General features: G+C 51.4%; 1 protein-coding gene across 3 annotated transcripts; it reads left to right on the top strand.

Moving 5' to 3' along the window:
• The first annotated feature begins 1,726 nt into the window (after window positions 1-1,726).
• Window positions 1,727-6,797, top strand: Tmem177 (transmembrane protein 177). Of its 3 annotated transcripts, none has more exons than XM_023709793.1 (2): window positions 1,727-1,801; window positions 3,969-6,797. In XM_023709793.1, exon 2 carries the CDS (start codon window positions 3,993-3,995, stop codon window positions 4,926-4,928), a length of 936 nt encoding a protein of 311 aa, XP_023565561.1. In that variant the 5' UTR covers window positions 1,727-1,801; window positions 3,969-3,992; the 3' UTR covers window positions 4,929-6,797. The 3 variants fall into 3 exon arrangements, with proteins under 3 accessions (XP_023565561.1, XP_023565563.1, XP_023565562.1); XM_023709795.1 differs by lacking the exon at window positions 1,727-1,801 and adding an exon at window positions 2,295-2,315 and having other exon boundaries at window positions 3,971-6,797; XM_023709794.1 differs by lacking the exon at window positions 1,727-1,801 and adding an exon at window positions 3,506-3,556 and having other exon boundaries at window positions 3,971-6,797.
• Window positions 6,798-23,641: the final 16,844 nt, after the last annotated feature.

Here is a 23,641-nt window from a genome sequence, read left to right as displayed (position 1 = left end):
ATGCCCTTTCAACAAAACTAAAATTTGCCAATGTTATTTCATTTCATCGATGCCTCTGTTTGTTCTCTTTAGCCTGAATCAGACAAAACATTATGACATTATGTTGTTTTACCTATAAATACTTCAATATGTATCTTTAATAAGTACGTTTTTGGCTTATTATAAGCCCCCCACTGTTATCCTGCCTGACAAAACCTAATTCATTATTATCTTTTATAAAAATCCATTCTTAAATTTCTCCTTAAAGGTGTCTTTTTTTACAGCTAGTTTGATTCAGGATCCCAGCAAAGGCCACATGTTGCATTTAACTGCTGTTTTTCAAATCTCTTATTTCATAACAATCCCTCCTCCTTGTATATTTTTACGTCACTGATTTGTTCGGTAAACCACCTCATTTATCCCACGGAACATCCCACACGCTAGATTTTGTTATGGTCATGGCACTATTTACATACAAAATAACTGAGCAACAAAAGTCGGAGTCTCAGAACTGAACTGATTAATAATAATCACCAATAACTGGATCACACGAACTGTGCCTGACCTTCCACATACATGACCTCACTGTATCCCCCACAACTGTAGGAGGTAGGTAGTACTCTCACCTCCATCTTACAGAAGAGAACCACGCAAGACTCACAGAGGCTCACTTGCCTTAGACCACGTAGCCAGCACAGGAGGGAGCCAGACTTAACCAAGAAAACCAAGACTCTGGGATCTGAGGGATTTTGTCACTGCCAGATTTACATCTGTTCCCCAAAGCCCTTTGTGGGATCAAACGCAAACACGGTGCTTTTCAAGGGATCAGGCGTGTAATTGGGCCCTTAGAGACAAACATTTTCACTATAGAGAGAAAGTAACTGAGGTCCCAGAGATGACGGCCTTTACATTTAAGGTCTTCCTTAGGCTGGCTGCAGTATGCCCAGGCATGATTCTGGGCCACTAAACTTGGCCAAAGCCTGACTGCCAGGCCCACACGCCTCCGAGGCTCCTAACACTGTGGCAGTTCCCCTGAAGCTGGAAATGAAGAGAAGGCCTGAGGCAGATGCCAGACTTGGGCCAAATAATATTGTACTGCGAGCCAGATTGTCCTAGCCACTCTGCCCTTTAGAAGGAAAGCAGCTATCCACAGGAAGAGGGATGAGTATAATTGTGTAATACTTTATTTATAAAATCGGGTGGCAAATCCCTGGTCTACCTCACACTGCAGCAAGGAAGATGTGAAGATGTGACGTCGCTCTGTAGACAGCACAGTGTGAAGCATCGGAGCAGCTACTGGGTTGCAGACTCAGAAATAATAAATCTGGAGCCCGCAGGCACCTCCAGACAGAAAAAGCACCACAGGCCTTGCAGTCAGATGAGGATGGGCCCCAAGGGGACTCGTGATAGCGGGGCCGTCGTTCCTTCTAGGGTTAAAAAGGGTGTTCTAGGTCTCAGCGCGGGGTTTCCGAGGCCAGCTCAACGCGCCAAGGTGCTCAAGAGGGGTAAAGACTCAGGTACAGGCAAGCCCAGCCTGCGCTGCTCCCGCGGGGTGTGCCTGGTTCGCTGCCTAGGCAGAGCCCTGGCCCCGCCCATGGTCACGCCCATGGCCACGCCCAGCACTCGCCGTCCCGCCCCTGGCCAGCCCCGCCCCAGCACTCGCCGACCCGCCCTTGGCCACGCCCCTGAGCTTGCCTTCCTTTCCCTGGCCACGCCCCTGGCCACACCCCCGCCCGCCCCGTCCCGCCCCCGAGCCTGACCAACAGGCTTTGCGTACGCCATCCCCACGCACGTGTCGCCGGGTCCCCTGGAGCCGCGGAGGTGAGCTCGTCCAGCGGGATGGTCGTGTTTAGGGACCTGCGGAACTGAAACCTCTTCCGCAGTCTCCCCTCCTACTTCGTTCCCCTGCTGTAGGGTGTGCAGGCTGCCGAGAGTAGCCTTGGGGCCCAGGCTGGAAGCGTGGCGGGCCCCTTCCGGCTGGGTCTTGCAGCCTGCTGGGCCGGCCTCCCCGGACATGCGCGGCGACGCCTTTGAAAGCCACCCCAGGGTGCACCTTGGCCTGGAGGAACTGGGGGGAGGGTACTTTTCAGGAGCCTTTTTTTCTGAGCCTGTGTGGTCTTTTGAAAGAAAGGCTCATGAGATGTGACCTTTGTAAATATCTTTGTTGTTTTGTTTTCCAGAGCTGGGGATAAACCCAGGCCTCTGACAGGCGAGGGAAATACGTGCCCAGCACCTTGCTACACCCCCAACCCAAGATCTCAACTAAAATAGGCCAAAGAGTACCCATCGCTGTGGTTTGCTGAAACTCACTGATAATTAGACACTTCACAAATACTGTAAGCTTCAGCCAAAGTTGAATAACTGTGATTAATAGTGACATATTTGACAGGGTCCTGGGGTGTTTTAGAATGAATGAGTCAGAGGGCATTGTAGTGGGAATAGAAATGAAGCAGTATTGGCTGTGAATTCCTGATGGTTGGCGCTAATGTACTATTTAGTCGACTTTTGTATATAGCTTAGCATAAGTTTTCTGAAATAGAAGGTTTGCTGAGCTCGCCTGACAGCCTGTATTCAACATTCAACTGCTCTGCCTGATGCCCGGGGCTGCCCTGACCAGTGCCACCAGCTGAGCGGCCTAACTGGCAGTTTATTTTCTCACTGTATCAGACGCTGGAGGTCCAAGACCGAGGTGTGCCACTTTTCTAGCTTGGGATTTTGGTCAGTTAACTTAACCTGTCCTTGCACTAATTTTCACTGCCTTAGCATAGAGACAGTCATAGTAAAGGGCTTGGGGATTGTGAAGCCTTTATTGTTAGACAGTACAGTCAGCCATCTGTGTCTTCGGGTTTCGCATCTAGAGGTTCGACAACCTGCAGATTGAAAATAGTTGGAAAAAACTTTTTCCATCACTACTGGACATGTGCAGACTTCAATTCCCTAAGCAGTACATAATTAAATTTTATATTGTATTACTATAAGTAATCTAGAGATCATTGAAAATACGTGGGCAGATGACTGTATGTTGTATACAAATCCCAAGCCACTTTATGTGAGAGACTTCAGCACCACAGATTGTGGTATCCGCAGAGGTCCAGGGACCGATCCCTTGTAGATCAGAGGAGATGATTATGTGTGTGTTGCATGTGTGAGTATGTAAGTATATGTACATATTTAAACAACACTGTGTTTATTATTTTTACAGGCACTTGTTTTGGCCAGATACAGTTGGCCCTCTATATTTGTAGATTCTCATCTGTGAAATCAAACACACAGGATTAATATTAGAAAAATTGTGTTCGTACTGAATGCTGAGGCCAGCCTTTTTTTTTTCTTTGTCATTATTGCCCAAGCAACCTAGTGTAACTATGTATAGCATTAACATTGCCTTAGATATTAAAAGTAATCTACAGATGACTTAAAGTATATAAGAAAATATGCATAGGTTTTACGCAAACATCATGCCAGCTTATGTAAAACACCTGAGCATCCTTAGACTTTGGTATCTATGGGGGGCCAGAACTACACCCTCATAGATCCTGTGTGACCGCTGCATATACAGAGCTGTGTCCAGCGCATAGTAAGTGCTCATTAAATTGAACAATTGATTTATTTATAGATTAGCATCATGGAGCTTCATGTAGGATGAATGGGGAGGTGTGGTGAGGCAGTTGGGTACTTAGTACTGTGCGTACCCATGGGAATAAAAATAGTTCTTATAGCCATTGACACAAGAGATGTTTCTGCTATCCCAAACACATTGTTTTGTGTATATTCATTCATGTACTCATGACTGCCACCTTCAAGGGGGTTCTGTTGTCACATACTTGCCTGGTAAATGGAGAAAAAGTGCTTTAAACTCAGGAGACCTGGCTCTACCACCCATACTCCTAACCACGGTGCAGTACTGCCGCAGTTAAGGAGATGGCTCTTGGATGTGTAGTCTGCTGGCAGACCTGGGAACCGTCCACTAACTTCTCTTTTTCTTGGCCAGGTTGTCAGCAGTGGCAGCACTCATGGCTGGCTTCCTGTGGTGGGCCACAGCCTTTGTCCAGAGACACAGGACAGCCCTCTTGGTGGGCTCCTGCACAAGCCTGTTTGGAGCCCAAATCTCTTACCACCTCCTTGCAGATCCTGTTCTCCGATGGCTGTACCAGTACTGGCCTCAGGGCCAACCAGCCTCACTGGCCCCAGAGCTACAGAGTCTTTTTCAAGAAGTGCTACAGGACATGGGCATCCCCTCAGGCCACTGCTACAAGCCTTTCACCACCTTCACCTTCCAGCCTGTGAGTGCTGGCTTCCCAAGACTCCCCGCTGGGGCTATGGTGGGCATCCCCGCCAACTTCCTGGGTGGCCCAGTGACCAGCACTAATCATCCTGTGGTCATCCATGGGCAGAGTGTCAACTGGCAGAGCCCAGCAGGCGTTCGGCTAAAAGAGGCCCTGCTGCTAACCCGTGACGCCCAGAAATTCACGTTGGCCAGGGAAGTGGTGTACCTGGAGAGCAGCGCTGCTGCCCTGCAGGCCCTGCCGGCCCCAGCTTGCCTGGCAGGAACCTGGGCACTGACTGTGGGCGCCAAGCATGCACTGGGGCTCTACGGAGGGCCCATGCATGTACGAGCTGCCTTTAACTTGGTGGCAGCAGTGGTGGGCTTCGTGGCCTATGCCTTCTCCACAGACTCCCTCACTCATGCCTTGGAAGGCTGGCTGGACCGCCGCACAGCCTCACTGTCTACCGCCTACGCCTGGGGTGGAGTGGAGTTCTACGAGAAACTGCTGTCAGGCAACATGGCTCTGCGCAGCCTGTTGGGCAGCGATGGAGAGAAGCTGTATACACCCAGTGGGAACGTTGTCCCCAGACACTGGTTCCGCATCAAACATTTACCCTATACGACCCGCCGTGACTCTGTACTGCAAGTGTGGAGGGTGACTCTGAACTCGGGTCGCGCCTGAGGGGGGCTCAGTCCCCTGAACACTCCCCAGTCATGCTGCTGCCATCCTGCCTCTGACGCTGGGTCATCTCTTAGTCCTTCTGCCTCCACAGCTCAGAGGCAGGATGATCGCAGGCATTGAAGTTCAGAAGCCTAGGTTCTACCTTCACAGACCATTTATGACCCCAGTGACCTTAAAGTCCCTTTAAGAATCTGGGCCTTGCTTTCCTCAACTGTGAAACGGGGAGGATGCAAACTACCTCGCGGGATGGTAGGTTTATGGAAGTTGTGAACTGAGGGCCTGATAGAGAGCAGCACAAATGATAAACAGGAGGCCTCCCTCTTGGTCTCTGAGTTCCGGTAGCCTGTGGGAGTCAGGCCAGGCATCACCAGCTGAGATACGTGTGGAACGTGAGCCTTCTCTGCAACAGAACCACCACCCACCCCCAGGTGCTTGAGGGCCAAATTCCAGTGCTTCTCCCTTGTGTTATAGGTTAAAAGAAACCAAAGTGTGAAGTTAGTGAGACCCTAGGCTGCCTAAGATGTGGCCTTAAGGACTACCGGTAGGGCCCTATAGATGGGATGCCATACCCAGAGAGGATCGAGAAGGCCGGAGGGAAGCCTCTGCACTGGAAACAGGGAAAGCATCCCTAGAACCCAGCAAGAGCTAGGCCTGAAGGCAGCAGAAGGAGCAGGCCATTGCAGAATAGGCTTTGATGAGATGCCCACAGCATTCCCTCGCGTATGGAGCACAGTCAGGATTGGAGAGAAGAGTTGGGTGGGGAAAACTGTGGACACAGGAGAGCAGAGTGAGGTGGTGGCAGTAGGCCTGGCCTGGTAGCACTTTGAACCCAAGGAGAGCTGTTTCTTTGTCCTAGTTTTCTTGAGCCCCCACTGGTGGTCAGAACAAACCCCCAGGGCTTCATCTTTGGGCAGGATGCCTTAACAGATGAAAGTGAGGACAGCTGTGACAGCTGGCTTCATAATTCATATAAATTGTGTTTTCCCTGGACGAGTTTTGAGGAAATGAATCCTGGTACCAGTGTAATTCAAGGTACAGGGATTAGGCCACACTAGGGAAGGGTATTCAGTGGTGGCAGAAAGTTCCTAGTGGGAATCCTTGAGAGAGGGCCACCTGGGCTGAAGGATGGGCAGGACATGGCCATCTGCTCGCTCCTCAGCTCTGGGACGTAGTGCACTGTAACAGCTTGCAGATCCCTCCACGAACCCTGGGTAGGCTCAGCACCTGATGGGCACACACGTTTCTAGTACTTAGGACACCACAGGGTATGAAATTGGTAGGTAGAAAAAGGAATGGACGAGGCAGGGACTGAATGAATCTACCCTGGCAGATAAGGCTTCGCTGGGCTCCCTGGTATGTCACCCAGATGCTTCTGTGTGTCATAGAGGATAGGGCTGTGTGGGCCACCTGACTCTTGGCAGGAGAAGGACATCTTGGAGTCTGGACAGGATGAGCTCCACATCACCATTCTCCTACCCTGTCTACGCTTAGTCATGGAAGGGGCCAAGATGGCAGTGTCAGACATTGTGAGCTGCCCAAATGTTAAGTACTCTGGTTTGGATAAGCTTTGACCTCCAAAGGTTCTTGTGTTGATAATTTGGTCACTGGTGTAGCAGGGCTGAGAGATTGGGCCCAAAGGAAGAGTAATTAGGTTATTACCATTAGAAAAGATTAATGATTGTCTCTCAAAGTGAGCTCTGGAGTGAGCAAGTTCTTTAAAGAGAGCTAGACTGGTCCCTCCTCCCTGGCTTCAGGTCCCATCATGTGACCTCCTGTATGCATTCACGATTGTGATGTCATCCACCATCAGGTCCTCACCAGAGATGAAGAGAAGCTGATGTGTGTTCAGACCTCAAGAATTATGGGCTAGGGCTGGAGAGATGGCTCAGTGGTCTAAGGCACCTACTTAGAACAAGCTTAGCAAAGCACAGTGGACCGCGGTTCGATCCCCCAGCACCACATGCCAGCTAGCCCCGCCCCCTGGTGGGCTGAGCTGGCCACACACAATAAATAAATAAATAAATAAATAAATAAATAAATAAATAATTAAAAAAAATCCTTTAAAAAAAAAAAAGAATTATGGGCTAAATAAACTTATTTACAGATTACCCAACCTTGGGTATTTTGTGATAGCAACGGACGATAGACTAATACAAAAAGGTAGCCCCAGTATGGGAGAGAGCAAACCTCTGAAGTTGCTGCTTCTCCAAGCCAATCTTTGTCTCCATTCTTGGGCTCTTCCTAGACCCCAAACATATGCTCTGCCCCCAGAACCTTGACTCCTGAAGTCTTCGTGTGTGTGTGTGTGTGTGTGTGTGTGTGTGTGTGTGTGTCTTGCCTCTGCCCCACAGTCACACACGTGCACATCTAGCCACAGTCAGCATACAAGGAAAAGAGTCATGGTGCAGGCATTAGATCTGCCCACTCCCACTGCCTCTGTCCCCACTAGTGTCCTCAGTGTGTGTCCCATCCAGTGTGTTTAGAGCTAGGTGCACATACAGAAGCTACTGCAGAGAAAGTCCATGGTGAGCTATAAGAGATTGCTCCCCTACGTTGTGCTTTTAAGTGGTACAAGGATCATGGTGCTCAGGCTTTGGATCTGCTGCCCAAAGACCAGCAAGTCTTTCAAGATGGCGTCTCCCCTGGATCTCACAGCTGCTTAATGTGGCTCTCAAAGCTCCAGTCAGCAATTCTGAGTGCTATCTGTTGACCCCTTTAGGAAATTATCTGGCAGCAGCAACTCAAAGGACCCAGATGGTCTTGGGGAGACTGCAGTCTGGAGAAGAGGGAGCTAGGGTGGGAGTGGCTTAGTTCTTTCCTTACTGAGGCAAGATACCAAACACCCAAAGTTTGATAAGAAAGGTTGTTTAGCTTGCAGTTTGTAGAAGTTTCAGTCCATAATCAGCTGCAAGGCAGGGTGGCTTAGAGGAGAGCAGCTCATGGAAGCCCAAAGGTAGCCAAGCAGCAAGAGCCCTTAACTGCTGCTTTCTGCCCCTTTTATACTCCATCTAGGCTCCTGAGATAAGGGAGTATCAGTCAACGGGCTAATCACATGCCCTTAATCCCAGGATTCTTCCACCTCCGAAAAAGCCCCATCTAAGACTTCACAAGGCTTTGGAAAAACATCAAGACACAAGTCATATAACTTCTACTCCGCTGTACTGGTCATATTTGAACACTGAAACACTCGATGAAGTTTAGCTAACACGAACACAGCATCTGCTCCCAGCTATCCTTCAGGTGGTTCTGGTTCTGCAGTTCTCAGCCTAGTGTAATCTCCCTTTGGCCCTACCCAATACAACAAGCAAGTACAGGGGGTGCTATGATTTGGATCTGGGATGACACCAAACAGCCCATGCGTCAAGGACTTGGCCGCAGCATGGCACCACAGGGAGGTGGTGGACTGTTTTGTGTCTAGATGTCCCCCCCAACAAAGCCTCATGCAGCCATAAGGTGTGCTTTTTAGAGGCGGCTGGATCTAGAGTGCGGTGCTGGGACCAAGACTGTGTGATGACCCATCAGTCCACTGACTGGTTTAGCATAGTTGCGGTTACGACTAGGGGTGTGAGTACTGCGCCGGCGCCAGGGCAGTTGGCCTGCGTACGTGTAAGGGACAGAAAGAGCCAACTGGCTCTCACTGCCTGCTTACCATGGACTACTACTCCTCCGCACTGCCATCCTGGCTTGGAGCCTGCCAACTACGGACTGAAAGGACTACACACCATGAGCCAAAGTAAGCCTTTACTCCTTTAACTTGTGGGTGTTGGGTATTTTGTTCTAGCAGCAGAGAAAGTAACTAGGACACTTAATGTAGCAGAGGCCCCGGGTTCAATCGCTAGAGCTGCCAATAAATAAATAAATGTACTTTTCAAAATAGGAACAAAGGAAAAGTTGAACAACAATGACTTTAAGAAATTGTAAATATTGTTCAGCCACTAAAGCATGCAATTATAAAAAACAGAACAAAAGAAAATTAGTTATAAATATCAAATACTTGATAAAACTGGACATGGTGGTCTACACCTGTAATCCCAACACTCAGGAGGCTGAGGCAGGAGGACCATGAATTTGAGGCCAACCTGAACTGGATAGTGAGACCCTGTCTCAAAAACACATGAAGTACTACCTGCAGGATGATTACATATTGTAAACATGGTGCACCTGGGAGAAAATTCACAAAATTGAAAGTAGTTTTTATGATAGGATTTTGAGTGATTTTATAAATTCAGTTAGCAAGTCCTTATGTATGCATGTGCTTGTGTGCACAGCAGCCTACTCAAGAGGGACGTGGCCCTGTGTCCTCTTTTGCATCAAGGTGACAAATCCTCTCACATCTGTTTCTGGGCCTGCTCTGGCGTGTGGCCAGCGTTCTGTCTGTTGGCATCTGTGATGACCATGGTACCTGCTGCAGGAGCAGTGCTGGCTCATAGTGCCAGCTGTAGTTTCTCTAGAGCCTCCTCCACTGCCACGTACGTCTGTGCCACCACCAGCTGCTTTCAGCCAGTGTAGAGCACAGTGGCTCTCCCACACCAGGTGAACTGTGCCATGTCCCCAGTGGGTGACTGGTTCAAGGACTCCTCAGTGGCCCAATCATTGAAGTTTTTAAAACTGTCTAAACTTTGAGAGTCTCCCTTGCCCTCTCCTCTCCAGGTGCAGCCCTGTACCCTGGTCTGAAGGCTGTCCGGGCTGTTGCCTGTCCCCCATTCCTTTGTCCTTCCTACATCTTTTCCCCATTGCACCATTACTCCTGTCTTGGTGCATGATTTTCAAAGGAGCTGAACTAGCACAGTTAATCCCTCACGCACATAGGTGGGGTATGAGCTCCTCAGCCATGCCCCTGGCCTCAGGGGGCGTCCAGTCCCACCAGAAGAGACTATCTGACAAGTCTTCCTGCAGCAATAATGTTCGAGATCAGCACAGTGAAGCAGTGTAAGGGGCACAGAGAGGGCGCTTAACTCAGCCTAGGGGTAAGGACTGTCCAGAGATGAGCCTGTTGCCAAAACCCGGGAGAGTGGGTTGAAAGAAGTTGGGGTAATATCAACATTTACATAACTTAATATATGCCAAATGCTTTATATACATTAGCTCATGAGGTCCCATAATTCTGTAATCTGTTCAAATCTAAATACACTCCTTCCCCCCAAAATTCAGAGGTTAAAACATAATCCCTGGGGCCAGGTACAGTGTCTGCCTGGCAAGCGCAAGGTCCCAATACCACCCTCCCCCCAAAAAAGAAACCCTTCGTCCTCAGTGTGTTAACATTGACAGAGCTATTGGAAAGCTGATTAAGGTATGAGAGCTCTGCCCTCATAAATAGGGCCCTCATAGAGGAGCCCCAAGAGCTCACTTGCCCCTTCATCATGTGCAGACACATAAAAGGCAGCATCTGAAATAAGCAGGTCCTCAGCAGACACCCAATCTGCTGACACCTTGATCACGGGTGGCCCCACCTCCAGAAGGGTGAAACACCAATTTCTGTTATTTATGAATTACCCAGTCTAGGGTATTTTTGCTTCAGCAGCTGAGACAGACTAAGGTGTCTCCCTTTACACAGCGGAGACCAAGGCAGGGAGAGGTGGGAAGGCCTCCCAGCGGCCAGCCCAGGCTCCAGCAGCGGTGCTCTTGACCCACATACCATGGTAATAGGGGAGATGCGCCAGAGGGGCTAGCAGCACCGAAGCCTGCAGGGAGGCCGTGAGTGTGGTTTTTGTGTCAGCCTGGGTCTGAAACTACACAGTAATTTAGACAGCAGACATTCACAATGAAGAACTGTTACTCTCTAAGGCATGACAAGGGACTGGTTTATAGGAAGATGAGAGTACCCTGAGGAGTATGTGCGTAGCAGCTGTGAGGAGCTGCCCCTCCCTGCAGAGTGAGATGCAGACCCCACTAGCAAAGGTAGAGCCATGACTCGCTGGTATGAAGAGGTTGTGGTTGGTGTGAAGAGGTTGCCGAGGTGCGGCACTGGCAGAAGGTGTGGATATGCCCTGGGGGGACAGCAGGGAAGCTATCCACAGAGGTGCTCAGAACCTGACACAAAACCACAGAAAAGGATGCTGGGGAAGTGGACCACGGGGTGGGGCCTCCAGAGGTCAGCGCACAAGGCTGCAGGGCAGCTGCTGCAGCAGGAGGTAAACTGGTCAGTTAGGCATGGACCGTTGTAATTGGGTCCGCCTTGACATCACCCAGCCCAGCCAGTGGGTACTCTTCACCTGCTCACTGGCTTGGATTTCCAAATTACTATCAGTGTAAATTTTCCCTAACTTTACCAGAACATGAAAAGGCCAAGATCCTTGTCCTGTTCCCTGTCAACCAGGACTCTGTACTTCCCTGGTTCCTGAGCTGAAACTCCCTAAACGGGTCCATGTCAGAGTGAAGCCACCACGTTGGGAGGCCCCCACTGGTTCACTGTGGGCAGGCCACAAGGCCCAAGCCTGCATATCTCTGCCAAACTGCTAAGACTGAAAAAAACCTGGAACAGAGTCCTAAATAGCTGGGGTCACCTAGAGGGCCTTTGACAGGGCAAATTTGCAGGTTCCTCTCCAGGCAGCCTTCGGTCTCAGAGGCAGACCACCTGGGTTAAGATTCTGGCTGTGCACCTTGGGACTCTATGCCTTGGTCCTCCTGACAGCTAGCATGAATGACCATAGCCTTCCCTGCCTCCAAGGAGTCAGTGCTTAGAAAGCACTTGAACAGTATAGGCCCAGAGCAGCCAAAAACTGGGGACGTAGAGTGTAATCTTTACCAGTCACTCCTTGCCCAAGGCACAGTTCCTAGGAAGTGACTGCATCTGAGCTGGCTCAGGGTGGAACCTCTAAAAGAGTCCCTGGTGAGACAGAGCTGGCAGCAGGGCCCGACACTGCATTCTCAAAACGCAACAGAGTCCTGAGTGACACCGCCCCAGCCTGGGACCTTTGAAGGCAGCCCGGGATGACACCACCCCTGTTCCTGATCTCTAACAGAGTTACTGTTCAGGAATTATTTGCTGAAGATAGAACAGTCAGCTCAGCCCAGTTTTCACCATAAAAGGGGCCCACCACCCTCAAAAACTGCTTTTGCTGGTGCTGAAGGCTACCCCAGCCGTCGCTTTTCAGAGCCAGCACAGCCTGCTAGGCACGTGCCGCACAGATAACTCCAGCCCTGGGTTTGAGTGCAGCCCTGCAGGGGAAGCATGTGCAGATGCCCGGGCACAGGGCTCAAACTGCACCTGGGCTCAGACCCAGTGCCCACAGTGTCCTCACCCTGGAAACTACAGCTTCCTGTCTCCCTGCTCCTAGTCAACCCATTCGAATACAACCCTCAGGTCTCTCCGTGCCAAACGAATGTCAGGAGCCATCTGCTGCCAAGCCGGTGGCAGCTGTTGGGAACATGCCTGCATCCATATGAATAGACTTTGTTTTGCCTCATGACAAGATCTTCGGTTGAGCAAGGGGACATTTGCTAAATTATTCAGAGGTTACATTAACCTGAGGAAGGCAGAACTGACAGCCCAGGGAGAGGGCAGGAGAAAGGGACTTGGGGACCACTAAGGAGGCCAGCAAAACTCAGCCTCAGCCTCAGGAGAACACTGGCCCTGATCACCCCCAACAAGGCTGAAGCTAGGGTGACCCTTGGCAGCGAGGGCAGATCTGGAGCTGGTTTTGATGCCCTGCTGAGGTGAATCTTTCCTTCAGCTGGTTCTGCCCACAATGGAGCTGCTTCCATAGAAGGACAGCACAGCCCCCAAGTAGGAAGGCAAGCAGTGTCCTTATATTACCACATTTAGCCTTCACAAAAATCCCTAAAGAAAGGTAGGGATTAGCCCCTGGATTCCATCTGGGAAGCAGCATCTTAAGAAGGTTAAGTAACTCATCCATGGTCACCAGCTTTAAGGATGGGGTCAGGGTAATGACCCAAGACAGAATGGGGACATGTGTATCCCTGTGCTAGCTCCCCATGAAGATGGAAAACAGGACCACATTGCCAAGCCTCCTGGAGGCCATAAGGAGCCCCGCACAGGCTGGAGTGCTCTTAGGGCACAGATAGAAGCAGTAGCCCATGTTGGCACACAGGGACCACCCACTGGGGATTTCGGTCACAAGGAAGGTAGACTATGAAATGAGATTTACTGTAGTAAAGCAAGCTCAGGGCCACCTAAGTTCCTGCAGAATGCAGAATCCCAGGCTTCCCTGAGAACTGCGGTGTGAGACCCGGAAAGCTGCTGTTATTGCTGGCTTCATCCTGAGGTGATCCTGTGTGCCCTGAACGAGAGCTCACTGCGTTGGAACATGCCCAGCCTCAGGTGGTGGTCTTAAATATCCAAAACCTCTCAACCCACACAGTCCCTTTTGAAGAAAAGGCCTCAGCCAGGCCTGTGGCAGAGGTCTCTGAAGGCAGATGTGGCCACCCACAGGGCCTCTATGTATCACCACAGAAGACACACAAGTACATAATGTACATACCCACGCCAGCCACATACACTGCACACATACCATATACAACACCTGAACAGCCCCCACACACCATGGACACCATATATACCCCACATACACTGACACATACCACCATACACCACATATGTACACACAACCATATGTAACACACACCACACAATACAAACACACTATGTACATACAGCACACATACATATACATACCACCCCACAGACCACACACAGACACACATACCACACATAACCTATACACACATATGTATACATACCACACTCACCCCATATGTTCCCCACAGGTACACCATTCACATGACAACATGTATACTACAAATGCCACACACCGCATACACTCGCGTATATGCACTGTATCAGGGTGCTGAGGCTTCACTAGGCCCAGCAGATTCTCACTCCTGAAAGCAGAGGTGCAGAAAGGTCTGGCCAAGCGTTCATCTGGTGCTGCCCCTCCCTCTGCTTCCAAGGTGGGCATGGCCGAGTGACCCACAGTGGAGCCTGTCTGTGCTAAGGTCACTTGCACACAAAGCACTCAGGAGGCATTCTCTGCCTTCCATCTCCCTGAGAGGACAACAGAAACCGGGTTCCCACGTGAGAGTGGAGGGGCAGACCCTCCAGCAGATGGACACACGGTGGGTGCCAGTGATAAGGCTTTGTGGTTTCAGGACACAGCTGGGGTCCCTTGTCACCACAGCATTGCCTGCCCCGTCCTACTGCTATCTCACACTAGAGTGCCAGGCCCGAAAAGGTTAAACTCATGGTGCTTAAACAAGGCACAAGGCAGTGGGCTGTGGAGTGGTGCCTCTGTAGGAGGTGAGGACTCAGCTCTGCCAGGCGTGCTGCTGTCCTAACGCTTGGGCCATCATGCCCAGTGCCCGCTCTCGCTGAAAAGCAAACAGCAGAAAAAGTCATGCCACACCGAGCTGTAAGCGTGCCTGTGCACAGGTGTGCGAGTGCGTCTTTGTGCTCCCCAGGGAAGAAGCATAAGCTCAAAGGAAGTGACAGCTCTGGAAGGCAGACCAAGGAGGGCTGGGAAAACTCCCCTTCCTGCTCTTTAGCCTCCCCCACCCCTCACACCCTTCTCTCTGAAAAGCTGAGAGGACCGCAGATGTACGGCGCCGTCACCCGTGTGCTCGCGGGCCCGCCCCTCTGTTCCCATGGCAGCCGGCGTGCTGTGCCCCGCACTCTTCACACCGCGTGCTGTCTGGCTCCTTGTCTGGTCCCCCAGCTGGGCTGTGAATGGCTGGCGGCAGCCTCCTGGGCACCTGGCTGGACACCGGGCCCGCTGTGGGAGCGCAGGCCCCCAGGGTGAAGGGGCAGACGGACGTGTGAGAAGACAGGAGAGCAGGGCTGCAGAGGCGATGAACTGCGCGGTGGGATCTGCGGCCGAGAGACCAGAGCCAAGTGCATTTCTTGAGCCCTGTCTGTATACCAGTCGCACTGAGAGGCTGTGGGGACAAGTGTGGGCTGTAGGGTGCACCTACCTGGCTATAGGCCAACTTCCCAGTGTCCTGGGAGTAATGGCATGTGCATTATGGGGTCTAGCGGTGGGCTCACAGGGAGGGGGACCAAAGAGGGAAGTGAGCGCGGCCTGCATCTTGCTGTGATCCTGTCTCAGCCAGGTGTGGCCCTGGGAGCCTCAGCATCCTGGCATGCCAGGAAGGGGGGCCAGCTGTGTGCCCACCCGCTGCCCGCTGCAGCCTAGCACTGCTACATCTACTGAACCCTACCTGTGCAACAGCTGGCGGAAGCTCAACCAAGGATGGAGCCAGAGGCCGTGACCTCTCTGTGTCTGCAGAGCGCCCTCTAAGGCAGTGACTGTGAACGTTTCAGAGTTTTCAGATACAAACAGCCCTCTGCTGTACGTGTGCCACAGGCTCGCCACCACTGCTCTAGGGTCTGGCCCAGGATACCCACAGTGCATAAGGAAGAGTGGCAGTGTCTCAACCTGTAGGGATTCGACCCCAACCAAGGGAAGGATGTGCCTGGTGGACAGCTGCTGAGGTCATTACAGAGAGCACTGTAAGTCCAAGAGGCTGGGAGACGAGAAGAACATCTATTGCTGGTGTCACTGTCCCTGACCTTACAGTGACCTCTAGGTAGGGGACAAGACACACACCTGCTATGTTCTATCACCAGACCCTCATTCATCAGCACGCGTTCACTGAGCACGTACTAGCTAGCACACTCTGTCCGGCTCTGGAGGAACGCAATGGATGAGCATGCCTGCCTTCGTATTCTAGTGAGATGAGTAACAGGGTAAGTAGCGACACAGCAAGGTCTGCCGTGGGATGAGAGATGGATGGGTCATACTGTGTTGGGGGAGCAAGTGCTTTCCTAAACAGGGTGGCCAAGGACAGCTGACATCAGAGCAAAGGAGTGAGCCAAGTAGAGACTTGGGGACATTGTAGTCTGGGCAGAGAAAATTGTCGGCCATATTTGAATTATAGCAGTGGGGAGAAAGAGAAGTAGAGAGGCAGAGAAGGGGCCACGCTGCATGGGGACTTCTGAAGGAAGGGCCGGGCCTTTCCCACTTGGTCAGAAGACTGTTTGTTCTTCACTCTGTAGAAGTGTGCCTCTCCTGGAGAAGCAGCCCACCCCGAAAGAATGATGTCTCCTGGTCTCCCATGGCCACAGCAGGCCTGACCTGCCTTCTTCGGGCTGGTGCTGACAGCTCAGGTGCTGGCTTCCTTAAGAGACCCAAAGACGCCAGACACACAGACCCAAGAGGTGCGGACCATAGCTTACTTGGCCATGACCAAGCCCTTCACAGCACTGAGGAGCAGAGCTGCCTCTACCTGCCTCAGTCTCCCGATGTCTCACTTTAGCGATCCAGTTCTATGGCGTAGGGGCCATTCTTTCTCACCTCCTGATATCTGCCATCCATCCCCTCTGCCTGCAGCACCAGAGCTGACTTCCAGGGACCCTGCCTCCTCGTCCTCTCCTGTCCACCCTGCCCTCTGCTGCTCCTTTAGCTCCCTATCATTCACTCTGTGTGAGCTCCTTCCTGTCCCCCTCCTTGAGGGTGCTGTGTTAGCCTTTGGTCCCTGTGACAAAATTCCTGGGAAAATCAACTGAAAGATGAACAGGTTTATTTCTTCTGCTTTGCTAGGGACCAGGACCAGGGCTCAGGTCTGGGCAGCACAAGCAGAAAGATGAGGGCCTTGGTGCTGGGTGATGCTTCATTTTGAGCTAAACCCAGGTGTGGGTGGACTGTGGATAAACACTCAACCTTAGAGAGAGAGAAAGAGACCAGACAGACAGACAGACAGACAGACAGACAAAGAAAGGAGGAGAAATAGAAAGGCAGAGACAGAAAGACAAAGACAGGGAGACAGAGAGACACCAGGAAGAAAAAGAGCCAGGGAAAAAAGATACCCTTCAAAGCCTCACTTCCAGTGATCTGCTCCATCTACTTAGTCCTCATCCATTCAGCCATGAATTCATCAAAGGATTCAGCCACTAGGAAGTCAAAGCCCTCATGATCCAATCACTTCCCCAAAGCATGTCAGCTCTGAACACTGCTACTTTGGGGACCAAGCCCCCATCATGTGCGACTTTTAGATGCAATCCATAACAGGCAGTGACCGCCCTGAGAGCAGAGGTCCTGTTTAGTTTGTTCCCTCACAATGAGTGCTGAAATGGGAAATCCTGGGTTGGGTTGGGTTTGGTTTGGTTTGGTTTGGTTTGGTTTGGTTTGGTTTGGTTTGGTTTGGTTGGTGCTGAGGATGGAACCAGCATGTCACACAAGCTAGGCACCTGCTCTACAGAGCTGCATCTCCAGCACTAGCATGGGGAGATTCTTATCTTCACTTTAGAGATGAGAAAAACAAGACAGAAAGGTTGGGTGCTTATTCACAGTCCACCCACACCTGGGTTGAGCTCAAAATAAAAGCATCATCCAGCGCCAAGACCCTGGTCTGTCTGCTTGTGCTGCCCAGACCTGAGCCCTGGTCCTGGTCCCTAGCAAAGCAGAAGTGCCAGGGGAAGGGTCTCACCACACCCAGGGCTCCAGATCTTGGTCAAGTCTCGCTCTGTAAAGGCACATTCTGTCCCAGGACATGTATGAGTCTTGGCTTTTTTTTTTTTTTTTTTTCCTGTTTGTTTGTTCTGTCTCTCACTGTTTCTGTGTCTCTTTCATTAAGGCTTGTTTTTTCTGGATGTTACAAAGATCTTTACTAAAATTCCTTCAGTTCAGGCTGTGCTAGGGGCTGGATTACAGGGGCGACTCTGCACAAGGGGCTCACAGCCTCGTCCTCAGAGTCTGGGAGCAGCCGCAGTCCTGACTCAACCCCAGAACTGGGAGAAGTGGAGACCTGAGGAGATGGGTATGGGGCGTGATGTTTAGGAAACAGTGATTTATGTCTTTCCCTTGTCTTTCTTTTCCCTTCTCCCCATTCACACTGCCGAACACCTACTTTAGGAAGAGAGATGGCAACAGGATGCAGGACAAGGGTGTCTCCTCTCACCTGTCCATTGCAGCTAAAGGGCAGATCTATAGAAGTAGGAAGTGGAGTAGTGGTTAGCAGGGGCTGGGGACAGGGAAGGGGCAGACCAGGGAGGGAGAGTTAATGAGTACCAGGGTGCACCTGAGAGAGAGGAATCACTTTCATTTTCCTATAGGCCAGTAGAGTAACCATGGTTAAGAAAAATGTATTGAATATTTCAAAGTTGCTAGTAGAGAGGATTGTGAATGCTCCCAACACAAATGATAAATGTCATGCGAATGTGGCGGATGTGCCAGTCTCCCAGATCAGACCATTGCACACTGTATATGTGGATGAAAATGTCACATCATATCCCACAAATATGTTTAATTATCATGGGGCAATGAAAATAATATACATTTGGGCCAGCGAGATAGCTCAGTAGTCTAAAGCACCTGCTAAGGCAAGCTTAGGCAAAGCTCAGGGACTATAGCTCAATCCCTACCACCACATGCCTGTCCCCAGGGTGGGCTGAGGCTGCCAAAAAAAAGAAAAAAAAAAAAAAAAAATATATATATATATATATATATATATATATATCAGCTGCAAGGCCAGCCAGATAGCTCAGCTGACTAAAGTGCCTGCTTAGGCTGATGCAGGGACCGGGGTTCGATCCCTGGTGTACCGTGCTGGCCCTGTCCCTGGGGCACACTGAGAAGGCGATTGAGACTGGGCATGGTGGTAAGCGCCTGTTATCCCAGCACTTGGGAGGCTGAACACAGAGGATCACTATGAGTCGGGTCTACGTAGTGAGACCCTGTAGACTCTGTACTAAATACATTTTTTTAAAAAGGCAGCAGCTTTGCATCTTTCGTTTTCTTAAAGCCCCTGTAGACTTCCAGGGCACAGGCATTCACTTGGACTCAGACAGAAAGTCTGAGATGGAAGAGCAGAAGGTAATGCAAGATTTGTATGTGAAATCCTTCTGGGCGGTCCTTGTGCTGCCTGGAGGAGGGAGACTGGGAGGGAGGAGGAGGCCCTATGTTCTGGGGTCTGCTCCCTGGCTGAGCCCCTGGGAAGCAGCAAGAGCCTGGGGGCTGATGGGACGCAGCACAGCGGGATCCTGGTCCTGCAGCCCTGGGTGGCACCAGGCTGAGGGCAGGGATAGAAGGATGGAATCAAGCTCACTGTCTTTCAGAAATCCCAGAGCCCCTGTGCAGCGATAAGTCCTGGGAGGGGGGAATCCCCCAGGAGTCCAGATGTGCTCCGTACAGGGGTCCCGCATCAGGAACAGGGAGACTCTCCTGGGGACTGCCTGGTACCACCCAGGAGCAGCTTAGGAGGTTCCTGCAAATGGGACAAAGGGCTGGTGGTTTTTTTTTGGTTTTTTTTTGTTTTTTTTTTGTTTTGAACCGGGGATTGAACTTAGGCCCTTGCGCTTGCCAGGCAAGCGCTTATTCTACTGAGCCATCTCCCTGGCCCTGCTGGTGGTTCTTATGTCCCAGCACTACTGAGTTGCCTCCCCTGCCCTCCCCCGAGGGCTTGGGAGATGTGATTGCAGAAGGCTTCTTGGAGGAGTTGGCACTAAAACAGAATTGTAAAGTTCTTGCGTTTGCCAAGTTCAGTCTCCACTAAGTGTCAGATCCTGCTCTCATCAAGATAGTGCGAACCAGGGAGATAAATCCGAGTATCTCTTAGGTGCTTCCAGCCCAGTGGGAATTTCCTGAGGACACAGCTCCCTGCAGGCGCCCGGTTGGCCAGCAGAGGGAGCAAGCTTGCCAAGGCCCAGGCGCGGGCTCTGGGTAGGGCAGAACCCGGAGGATCACGCGCTTCCTGGCCTTTAACAGCTTTCTAGGCAGTGGCATCTTTGAGATCCACCCCTGCACACTATTTTACCTTCTCAGTCGTGAACCTACCCCTACATTTTCTTCTAAAGCCACCCAAGCCTTGTCCTGACCTGTAACTGGGCAAAGAAAGGCTGGAGTTGAGGGCCCCGTGATGGTTTGCAGGGCCTATTGAGATGACTGGGGCTGAGATGTCCATCCACTGAGTCACAGAAAGTGGCAGATGTGGGAAAGCAAGCACAGCCAAAGACACCTGCGGCAGCCACTGAACACAGGATGATCCAAATGTCATCTACATCTCTGCTATTACCAATAATAATAAACTCGAGACCCACCATCTGATGAAGTGTTACTTAGCCATTAAGACTTTCGTCTTTAAGGGATATTTAACGACATGAGACAATCCTTGGATGTAAGGAAGTGATTCTCCTTCCAGACTCACACGTGGCCTTGCCCTCTACCCCCCGGGTGTCAACCCGTTGACATAGGGGGTCTACAGCACCCTGACTCCTTTGCCCTCTAGCTGCAAGTTGGGGTGAACACGCAGGAGGTGAGGGCAAGGGGAGGAGTCAGGCTGGGAGCTGCTTCTCTGCTCCCTCGCTATGTCCTGGCTTCAGGACACAGCTCTAACTGCATGATCCCTCTGGATTCCATTACCACCAGTTTTGCCCCTGCCCTTTGTCCTGAGTAGAATGGCTTCCTGTTATTGCCAGGCCCTGGGTGCGTTCTCTGCAGGCCTCCAAAATTGCCCACCCAGCTGTGCCCATGTCTGCACTAAACAGCTCTTCATCCAAACTATCTGGGGAACCCTGTTCCTGCCAAGACTCAGACCTCCTCTGGGTTCAGTGAAGAGAAAAATACAGAACTTAGGACAGGGAAAAAAAAAAAACAAAAAAAAGGCCTGATGCTCTGTCTGTGTCTTCCCTGAATCCAAAAGGCAACGCAGAGGAATTCGGCCCAAAGGCACTGGCACCAGGTTCAGATTTAGAAGTCACTGAAGGGACAGTGTAATGATGCTACCACGGAAGGGGAGCATGTGCTGGCAAAGGGCGGGGAGAGGGTGCCCCAGACACGTACTTCATTTACACTTTGCCATCCAGTGCAACCACATTGTATTTTTAAAAATTCATAATATTTTAACTCTGCTAGGGATGTGCTTCTGATAAGAAGCAGAAGAGGTGGAGGGGAAAGGAGAAGGGATGGAAGGCAAGCAGGGCAGCTTGCTAAGTAGGTCACATGAGCTCAGACGACCTGGTTTTTGCGAAGCCAAATTCTTACCTAACTTAGGTGGTGCTGACTTAATTTCTTAGAAGCCCTGGCACCCCTGAGGGACCTCAGGCTTTGCATCTGTACAATGGTTCTGCTCAAGCTCCCCTTTCTGGTCCCCAGGATGACTGATTGAGTCATGTGTGTTCAGAGGCTGGTCCTGCTTGTAGGGACCAGCACCTGGAACTCCCCTTCCTGTTCCCGTTGCCACATCTAGGTAGGAAGGTCCCTGCTAAGGCTGCACCATGAAGGAGAACCAGAGGAAGAAGCCAAGCCTCACGCTGTGACCTGGGCCACAGCCCTTCCTAAGCAGTCAGTGAGTGAACAAGAGAAGGAGACCAGCCCAGACAAGCTGTCCACAGACTCCTCCCCATCACCAAAGCATCTTTATTCTCTATCCTTTGGGCTCGTTTTTATCCCTGGGTGTGAAATGTCTGTAGCTTTAGTGGCTGGAAACAGCACACATGCTTCATCTCGCGGCCCAGAGAGTAGCCTTGCTGGTCCTCTGCTTGTCAGGGCCCTCAGGCTGCAGCCCTAGCTGGCGGCTGGACAGGGCTGGCTTCAGAGGTGCCTGGGTCCCACAGCATCACTCCGTAGCCAGAAGTCATCACCTTACAGGTGCAGGAGGAAGTCACCGTCCGCTTGCTGGCTGTTGGCAGGAGCCCTTTCCAACTTCGAGAAGGTGACTATGGTTTCCTCCATGTGGTCCCCTCTACAAGGCAGCTTCTTTCTTCAGAGGTGATGAGCATCTCCTTCTGGGCTGCTCAGGGTTGCGTGCCTGTGTGTATGCAAATGTGCGTGCGTGTAACGCGTGCGTGCGTGCATGCGTGCGTGTAACGCATGTCCCACACAATGACTCTACTGGTGATATGCATTACAGTTACCATACCCTCGTAGTTAGGAACGAGTCCCAGTCTCCCCTGCCTCCAAGTAGAGAGGGTGGGAGCCTCGCTGGCTATGACCACAGTAGGGGTCACCTCGGGATGTGTGCCACACCTGTCCCTCAGAGTCCTGTTATCCGTCAAGGAATGCACAAACTCACAGGTTCTCCTGTGCAGGCTATTTTTGTATTTACTATGACACAGAAAGATAATTTCTTAGGACACCAGGCCTCTGTTAATGTTCGTTGCTGGTTCCTGTGGGACAGGGAGTCACCCTTTCACACATCGCATCTACCACTCAGACGCCCACTCCTTCCGCACCCAGCTTGCAGTCACTGGCTTAGACGCCCGCTGCTCTGGGCTCAGCTCTGTGCCACGGAGGTCACGCTGCCAGTTTTGTTCGTGGTACCAACATATTTATTTCTTTTCCCCCTTTTCCTCAGGAAAGACATTTTTTGCTTTGAGCCAAAGCAAAATACTTATTCAATTGCAAATAACACGGACACAAGCAAACAGTGAATTGAGTGCATGCCAGATTTTCCTCAGTCTCCTAACAAGAGGTCTGGTGTAGGCACCCCTGGGCTGGCGAAGCTGTTTAAAGATGTTCCCAGCTCCTTGCTCCAGTGTCTAATTTCAGTCCTTCTGACCACAAAACCGCTGCTCTGCCTCTCTAGGCGTCACACCCACATGTCACACAGGAAGAAGCAGGGAGAGCACAAGCTTGCCTTTTTATTCTGGAAGTTTCACCCTCCCTGAAGACCTCTATGAGAACCTGTGCACAAGATCACCAGCAACTTCAAGGGTACTGGGGAAGCATTTTTTTTTTAAGCTGGGCACAGAAATCAAAGTTCTATTAGCGGGCACACGGGGAAATGGACTCAAGGTAGGCCACCAGCAGGGCCCCTGTGGGAAATGAGGCCAAATCTCCCTCGGTTGCGCAAAGCGAAAGTTCTACAGTGACAGCACTTGATTCTCTGCAGCCTGCAGTGGGAGGCTCTGCTGACACAGAAACATTCCTGCTGTCTTTGTCGAAAAGGTGGCATCTGAAGGCGGTAGCTGCTGTCAAATGGTGCTAATGGCACTGCTGCCCAAGAGCCTGGCTGGCCAGGGCTTCCCGCGGGCAACGCCAGGGCTCTGCAGGAAGCCTCCAATGTGATAGGAGAGACATGCACGAACTGGGCCCTTGGAAACAGCGCCGCAACCCCAAGAACAGAGCAAGTGGCACACGGATCCAGCCTGGCCCCTTCCACCTGCCCCTCCTTCCCACTTGCTGGGGCAGGGTGCTGACCCCCAGGCTCTCTTGGGCGCAGACTAGGCTTGGCGGGGAAAGACCAGCAGGGACAGGGAGAAGCCAGGCTCTAGTGCCCTTCCACCTTGAGGAGTGTCCCCAGCGCAGGTGACTGCCCCTGCACCTCTGAAGGCCTGGTGTGGCTATGACTTGGCGGGGCAGCCCCAGCCCTGGGCTGCGGGGCTGGCACCTTCTCATCTCCCCCTCCACCCTGGGTTGGCAAGCCTGACCAGAATCCTCGGGTTCTTTGTTCTCTCCTCAGGCTGCCGTGTGCCACGGAAGCAGCCCTCAGCCTGAGTCTTCTGCTTTAAATAGACGCCAGCGGTTTGTCTCCTGCCTGGATCCTGGATCCCACAGATGGCCCAGCAGGGACTCAGACGGCCATCACTTAGCTGCAACAGTGAGTACCATTCTGCCGCACTTGCTCCTTCTATTTTTATGTTTGTGGGAAAAAATCCTGGGCATCATGATGTTGCTAAATGATTTCATAATGTATCTCTAAAAAATAAAGACATTTCCTTACATGACAAACATGGTAAGTTGTTCATGCCTGTGTTCACATAT

Source organism: Octodon degus, unplaced genomic scaffold (assembly GCF_000260255.1).
Source record: "Octodon degus isolate 3935 unplaced genomic scaffold, OctDeg1.0 scaffold00014, whole genome shotgun sequence".
Lineage (NCBI taxonomy): Eukaryota > Metazoa > Chordata > Mammalia > Rodentia > Octodontidae > Octodon > Octodon degus.
The sequence above is the reverse complement of the archived record's forward strand: the minus strand, read 5'-3'. Positions and strand labels throughout refer to the sequence as shown.